Genomic DNA, 7,440 nt, shown 5'->3' with positions numbered 1-7,440 from the left:
AGAAAGGAACCGCTTTTTATTCTGTAGCTAAATACATGCTCGCCTGCATGCGCTCTAAGTGATGTTTTCATTCAGTTGTTTTATCACCACAGGTCATGCAACCAATAATAACATTTCGCAAATGTTCCCCTGGGGATTAATAAAGTATATATGAATATCTCTCCATCCAATAAATGCTTTAAGGAAGTAATTTAGGCGCCCAACAAATGTTTTTATTTTCTTTGAGAATCTAATTCCTGTTTTAAACAGATTAAAATGACTGTTTACCTTGAAAGTGTATGTGGTTCTCTTACACAAAGAGTAGACAAACAGTATAGAAAAAAGTGTATCTTGCGTGTCAGAACACTAATGCACTACGTCTGTTTTATCTACAATAAGACTGATTCAGCAGTGAGGAGGATAAGAAACAATCACAGGATGCCTGTGAGATGACCTTCATTGAGCAGACAGCAGGAGCATCGGAAACAGGAAAACCGATATGCAGAGCAAATCAGTTCAATTCAAAATGTTTACCTCAAATGTGATCTTTTGAAACACGGGCATGCTTAAAGTGGCTTTTCTTTCCTTCGCCCAATCAAAGCCATCGTCACGCGGCGACATCCCCTCCATTCACACGCTGATGGCAGAGGATAACCATACAAGGTGCCAAGCTGCTGGAGGATCCTGCTCAATGCCCATTCATGCACACTCACACACACACACACACCGATGGGGCTCAGTATCTTTCCCAAGGACACTTCAGCCTTCAGTCGCATTGTGGAGACTCACATAACTCAACAGTTGTTGGGGCGAAAGGCTGTGTTTTGCCGTGTGTGTGTCGGGGGAGATTATTGGTTTATAGTGCACAACAACTTTTAGTAAGAAGTACCGTTTCTGATTAGTGGGTAAAAAGGATCTTTTGAAGAACTCCAGCATGATGTTATAAAGCTGGCAACAAGCGGCCTTTTCATTCCCACTGGTTCTGTGGAATGTACTTCCCTGAGAGAAAAACCTTGGTTCACACGTGAAACAGTTGTAACCAGGAAGCATCTTCTTTTCTTTTGCCCTCACAATGCTTTGTCTCAGAGCCAGATAATCCAGTTCCAGGCGTTCTCTTGAGCTGACAAGCATCTTGAAGCAGACCCGTAGGAGCACCTGCTACAGACATGTCGCACAGTAAGTAATTCCTCCATTATTTTGGCAATAAAGGCCTGAAATGAACAGGTGTGTTACGGTCTAAATACAGTTATTTCTTGGCGTTTGCACTTAAAATGATCACATGTCATTGACGAGTCATCACTGTGTCGTTTTTGGCAGAGGGAAAAACCGGCATGAGGCAGATGGTGGTGGTCATGTCCACCGTGGAGCAGTGGTCCTCCCTGAAGGCTCTGCAGCACGGGCCGGGGGATGAGCAAGTCAGCTTGACCTTCGGTTCTCTGGGGCCAAACCAAGTCTGTGACGTGACGCTGGACGGTCGCTCGGCCACTTTGCTTTTTGCAGATTCGAAACAAGACACGACGGAGGTCGGCCTCGGCTGGGCCATAGATGCCAGCTTCAAGTCCTGCACAGACGGAGTCACTACATTTCTGCTGCTGATCCAGGGCGGCCGTTACACGGCGAGGGAGAGGAGAATGGTAGAGACACTGCAGGCCCACTTTGGAGCGGAGGCTTTGAAGTACCTGCTGGTCATCTCTCTGGAAGACGGAAAGGTCGCCGACACACTGGACGACGCCCTCCTGGAGCTGCTGGACACGTGCGATGGCAGATACTGCCGCATCACGTCGTCCGCGGCCAAAGACGGGCTGGGCGCTCTGCTCAAGATGCTGGACCGCGTGCTGGCCGAGAACGGCGCGGCGGGCTACACGGACGCCATGCTGACCGAAGCCAGGGGGAGGAGCACGGAGGACTCGGCCATGCAGATCCTGAGACAGAAGGTGCGAGAGGTGGAGGAGCAGGGGCGGGCGTTCAAGCAGCTCGTCCAACAGCAGGAGGAGAGAAGAGCCAAGGAGATGGAGGAGCTGAAGGCCAGACACGCCGAGGAAAGAAAGAAGGATGCGGCGGGAATAAAGCAATACGAGACCAAGAGGGAGAGCCTGGAGGAGGCGGTGACGAGCCACGGGGCCATGCTGCAGATCCAGACGAGAGCCACCGACGGTAAGACGAGGAGGAGTTGATGGAAATGCTCTTTTTCCTCCACATTTATACTATAGTGTCTGCCTGTGGTTACAATAATTTGGTTCCCCTTTTCTTCTCTGACTTGAAGATGATGATACGAAGAAGATGTCGGTCATCTTGTTGGGTCTTTCCGGCAGCGGCAAGTCCTCCGCTCTGAATCTCATCCTGAAGAGGGCAGGCAATCAATACTCGACGGAGGAGTCCAGCCCCGAACCCCCCCGCCCCACCCTGTTCTGTGAGAGAAAGGAGGCGTTCGCAGCCGGGAGGCGACTCATCCTGGTGGACACCCCCGAGCTGTGGGACGAGGACGGGGTGGAACATCTGGAGCTGGTCAAGGACTGCCTGGCCTTGTCCTTGCCCGGACCCCACGCCTTCCTGCTGGTGCTCCAGTTGGAGCGCTTCACCCAGGGCGAGTGCGAGATGCTCGGGCGCCTGCAGAGGATCTTCGGGCGGGACTTCGCCGAGCACGCCGTGGTCCTCCTCGTCCGCCGGGACGGCGAGCGGCGCAGGCCTCAGGCCATCAACGACTACGTGGCCGGAGCCCACGCCGCCCTCCGGGATCTCATCCGCAAGTGTGGCAGCCGGTTCTACGAGCTGAACGTTTCGGCTGAGTCCCAGAGTGCTGTGAGCTATCCCCAGGTGAAGGACCTCCTCTCAGGGGTCAACAAGCTGGTGGCCTCGCACGGAGGACGCGCCTACACGAGCAGGAGGTTCCCTGTGCAGGAGCTGCAGCAGAGGACGAGAAAGGAGGGAGCCTTAGAGGGGAATTACTTGTTGAGAGATGCTTGAGGGGCAGGAAGGGGGGCGAGCACAACGAATGCAACACCGACACAATGCGATTAAACTGTATCATTTGTTCAAAAGTTCAAATATAGGTTCATTCAACTAACGTGGAATTAGACCTGCATGGACTTGGCACCCGATTGAATTACAGTGCAGATTTAGAGCTTTTATAGATGATGTCATCATGGTTCGCTTCTGTTTTTTTTTATTAAAAAAAATATGTTCATGGCATATTTATTTGTTCATTATTAGCAAACAACAAATACGCCAAAGGTTTTTGAAAATGAAGAGTTTGCTTTGTGGGTGTAACAAATTGGTGGTGGTGTGAAGGAGGAGCCGAAACATGAAGGATTGTTTACGTTTAGGGAGGCGGGAGAACTTATCCAACAAGTTTATGAGATCTGCTTGTAGATATCTTGATTTCCTAACAGTTACATTCTTCACAATCATCCAGATGAACAACTGCATGAAGACAAGATTGTTTGTCTGAAAGTTGTTTTATTAAATCATGTAAAGGTGAAACTACAACTGTGCTACAATGTTTATCCTGCACACACCAGTGATGGTCTCATGCACAATACTACAATGCAACACTGCATCCAAAAAGTTTTGTTTTGTTTGTTGCAAGTAAAATAAATTCCTGAATAAAAAGATGTTCATTTTGTTTTATTTGCATTACTACTATTACTACATAACAGTTGTATTCTTTATTGTGCAGTAAACAACTGAGAACGGACAGCTGAATGCGATGCGCCGTGTTTCATTGAAGGTGATGGCTACATGTCCGTGCAGTTGGGGGTAGTATGTCCCCGTGCTAGACGCCGTTAGGTGGACCTGAACGCGCCGGGCGTCCTTCACTGGCTCTGCTCCGGTGTCGGCTCGGCCTGCGGCGCCATGGTGCTGTCGATCCACTCGCTGTACCGGGAGATGATTGTGTAAACTCCAGGCTTTTTGACCTGCCCACACTTCTGCCCTCCGTTGGACGTGATGCCCACCGCAATGCCGTTGTGGAGCAGAGGCCCCCCAGAGTCGCCCTGAGGGGGCAACGAGAAGAGGCACTTGAACGGGACGATTCGGAGAAGAAGAAGAAGAAGAAGAAATCCCCCATTCGCGTTCTTTGAGTACAGACGAATACAAGTAGCTTCTCTACTAACTCATCCTAACTCGATCGACACCCGTGGAGCTGGTGGAGGAGAAGAAAACTCACATCACAGCTGTCCTCCTTCCTCTGCGGTTTCCTGCAGGGTCGGGGGCAAACTCTGTGCGCGCACATCATGTTGCTGGTGAACTTCTCCCCGTAGTAGTCGCTGCGTCCGCAGAGATCCGGGTTGAACACGTCAACGACCACCTCTTTCAGCTTGTCCGGTCTGGACCCCAGGTTATCCAGGGACCCCCACCCGGCCGTCTCCACCTGTGTATCCGTCACAGGGTTGGTGCCGCCCGCTCTCAGGAATTCCACCGCTTTGACGGCTTCAGACGCGCTGAACGGACGATCCAACTGCAGCAAAACACACAGCAAGCGGTTCTGTTTTAGTTTGTGACACATAGATTTCTCTCTTTTGTTGGCTTGCTCCCCAAAACACAGCAACAATGTCACAATTTCCGTTTCGGTGCCACTGACAAGTGACACAAACTTGACATACATACCTTAATTAAAGCAATGTCATTATCGTAATTTGACTCTTGGAAGTCAGGGTGATTGTGAAGTTCCAGAATATCAAATGTCTGCTTGGTGTCTTCGGGCTCACTGAGCGAATGGACTCCCAGCACCACCTTCCTTCCGTTCGGCCTGTCGGGGCAGTAAACAGGGGTTTAAATGACATTAATTGACAGACGATGCTAAGAATGCATCTTTTGATGCAGAACAGGAAAAAAAGATGTGACGCTTGCAAGTCATCTCTGCTCAGCTCTCACACATCCATAAATATTGGAAGTAAAACTCCCGCGTAAGAAATCCCTCTCGCGGTGGTTAAAAGAAGGTCGCCTCACCCCGTCGGCAGGCAGTGGACGGCAGTCATCACCCACTGATCGGCGATCACAAACCCTCCACACTCGTGCTTCATCTCCTCTCCTTCTGGCACCTGGATGGAGGCCATGTAGGGCCGAGAGTGAGGCGCCGCCTCTCTGCCTCCGATGATGGCTTCACCTGGAAGGGCGAGGACGCACAAAGAGACAAAAGGTCTGCGTCCGTGCTGTAACCTCCGTGCGATCGGACCGGGCTAAAGTCACTAGACAGTTGTTGATTTATTTTCATAGGGATCGGGCGTGGCAGCATTTCATATTAAGGAAACTTTGTTATCCAAACTTACGTTGTAAAAAAATGAATAATGACGAATAATGAGCACATAAAAAAGTAGAAAGTGACATTTTTAGAATAGTGGCCACTACTGAGAAGCCAAATGTGCTGACATTAAAGAACGATACGAAATAAAGAAGAAACTCACTGTGTGGAATGAGGGCGAAAAGGAAAACGGCAGCAGTCACGAGAACGTCTCTGTCTGGCACCATGATGTCGGTTCAACGTAAAACCGATGAGCAGCGGCTGCTTTTAAAGGCTTCCACGGGACGGAGCGGACACATTAATCACGCCAACACCACAGGGGCTCTGAGGGTGACCCCCACACGGCCCGCCCCACAAGGCCCGCCCCCTCCCGGGGAGAAAAACAGGAAAACAGCTGGTTGACTTAAATCCACAGAAACACACACACACACACATTTAGCTGTTTGTTTCACCACCTTGTTTTTTTGCATTATGATTGATGATCACATGATCTTTACTGGAAAAATAACCAGAGTGAAAAGCCAAAATGTGAGTGATCAGCTGGGAAGTAGCGTCTCAATAACAACAGGTTCAATACTCACGTATTTCATTATTGGAGATGAACTTTCGTTGGGTAGAAACGATGAACGCAGTTCCCCCCTTCACGTGATTTATGTGTTATTTCACAGTTACATAAGGTTGAGATTTGGATGAACCCACACTGAACTTGTGCACTTAATCACAGCGCAGGGAGAGGACCTCTTCTTCTCCTCCCAGGAATCCAGCAGTACAACGTGGAACACGGCCAACCTGCTGTATTACAAACGCTCACAAAGTAGAACGCAGTGATAAGCTTTGTACTGCATGTTGCACAAACAACACACGGTGCATTACGGTACGTGCACGTACTTAAAAAGCTTCTTGTAATGTGTCGTCAAACAAAAATGATCCCACAAACCTTCTTCTTGACGTTAAGCAGCGTGACATCATTTCAGAAAAAATGAATACGGAGACTTCTTGGATCTTATATAATAGATCAAATATATAATGAAGAATCAATAAAACAATAGAAATTGAAAACAATGCAGCTTAAATTTCTAGAAAAGAACGTTGAATTAAATGAGCAGCTGAGTCAGTCGTTGCAAAGTGGAGCAAAACAAGCTGGTTTGGAGTTGTGCAAAAAACGGTTTGGAGGCCTTCTGATTGTCTAAATCTTTAGCTCTGAAACTTGCACAAGGAGGTGAAGACCAAAGCTCGGTGTGGCCTGCAGTCAGTCTGCAGGAGACGTGAGGGAGATGAGAGGGAATTCCTCACTACAGCACCTCGTGGGAAACAATAGAAAGCAACATCAGCCTCTGCGGACTTCACAAAAAGCTCGTCAGAAGGTGGATGAACCCGAAGAACGACCTCTGAGGCGTCTGTTTGTCAACACTCGGGTCAGGAGGACGTCTCGCCCTCATTGTCTGTCTTCACCTGCTGTCCTTTTACTGGGCATCAGACACATTGTTTCTCACACAAGAACTCAAGCCACCCTTTTGTTTCTGCTCTGAGAAACGTTGGTCCCTGCCAGGGGGGCGTGGGCGGAATAATCCTGTTGTGGACTTGTTGTTAAGAAATATTGCTTTTGTTCTGGGAAACAAAGTGTTGGTCCGATTAGATTCTGGCTGGAGGTGCTGCATGAGGGGGGGGGGTCCATGAGATTGAGAACTAAACTATGTTATCGAGGGCGCTGGAGCGATGCAGTTTTGTTTCAGGTCTGTTGTACCTGGTGATTCCTTTAGATTGGAGGTCCTGTCAACCACGATTCATACTTTCCTCAGTGCCAAAGCACTGGGTTTTTACCATTAAAAACTACAAGCCGGCATTACAATAAAACTTAGATCAGTGTAACATAAACAAACAACTGTGTTTAACTACATTCGGTAGAAGACGCCCCAATGAATGGCGTAATAATCCAAAAGTTGAGGATTTGGATTTGGTCCCAAAAACATTTTTGCATTCATTTTGATCTATTTCCTCTCAATGAGATAATCTTATTAAATTAAGTTTGTATTAACTGTTATAGTTATCTGAATATGATTTATTTATATCATAAACCTAGTGACAGATATGACATTTTTTTTATCTGGTGGCCTGCTGTGTTTTGAATAATAACATAATAAATATTAAAGTAAAAAAATTGAACGATATCACTATTCCCTAAATTAGAATTGTGTAGAGAATTTTTGAGGGGAAATTTTAGA

At 48.0% G+C, this 7,440-nt stretch overlaps 2 protein-coding genes across 3 annotated transcripts; one reads left to right on the top strand and one right to left on the bottom strand.

Annotated features, from left to right (window-relative positions):
• The first annotated feature begins 766 nt into the window (after positions 1-766).
• On the top strand, positions 767-3,588 carry LOC120832693 (uncharacterized). The gene is made up of 3 exons (XM_040199172.2): positions 767-1,155; positions 1,297-2,133; positions 2,243-3,588. Exons 1-3 carry the CDS (start codon positions 1,146-1,148, stop codon positions 2,941-2,943), a joined length of 1,548 nt encoding a protein of 515 aa, XP_040055106.2. The 5' UTR covers positions 767-1,145; the 3' UTR covers positions 2,944-3,588.
• cfd (complement factor D (adipsin)) lies at positions 3,416-5,948 on the bottom strand. Of its 2 annotated transcripts, none has more exons than XM_040199173.2 (6): positions 5,800-5,948; positions 5,382-5,542; positions 4,927-5,083; positions 4,585-4,726; positions 4,145-4,435; positions 3,416-3,971 (listed from the first exon to the last, which is right to left on the bottom strand). In XM_040199173.2, exons 2-6 carry the CDS (start codon positions 5,443-5,445, stop codon positions 3,792-3,794), a joined length of 834 nt encoding a protein of 277 aa, XP_040055107.2. In that variant the 5' UTR covers positions 5,446-5,542; positions 5,800-5,948; the 3' UTR covers positions 3,416-3,791. The 2 variants fall into 2 exon arrangements, with proteins under 2 accessions (XP_040055107.2, XP_077945442.1); XM_078089316.1 differs by having other exon boundaries at positions 5,382-5,585; positions 5,800-5,940.
• Positions 5,949-7,440: the final 1,492 nt, after the last annotated feature.

The sequence above is a fragment of the Gasterosteus aculeatus genome, chromosome 15 (assembly GCF_964276395.1).
Source record: "Gasterosteus aculeatus chromosome 15, fGasAcu3.hap1.1, whole genome shotgun sequence".
NCBI classification, from domain to species: Eukaryota; Metazoa; Chordata; class Actinopteri; order Perciformes; family Gasterosteidae; genus Gasterosteus; species Gasterosteus aculeatus.
Note: the sequence above shows the minus strand (reverse complement) of the source record. Positions and strands in the feature narration are given on the sequence as shown.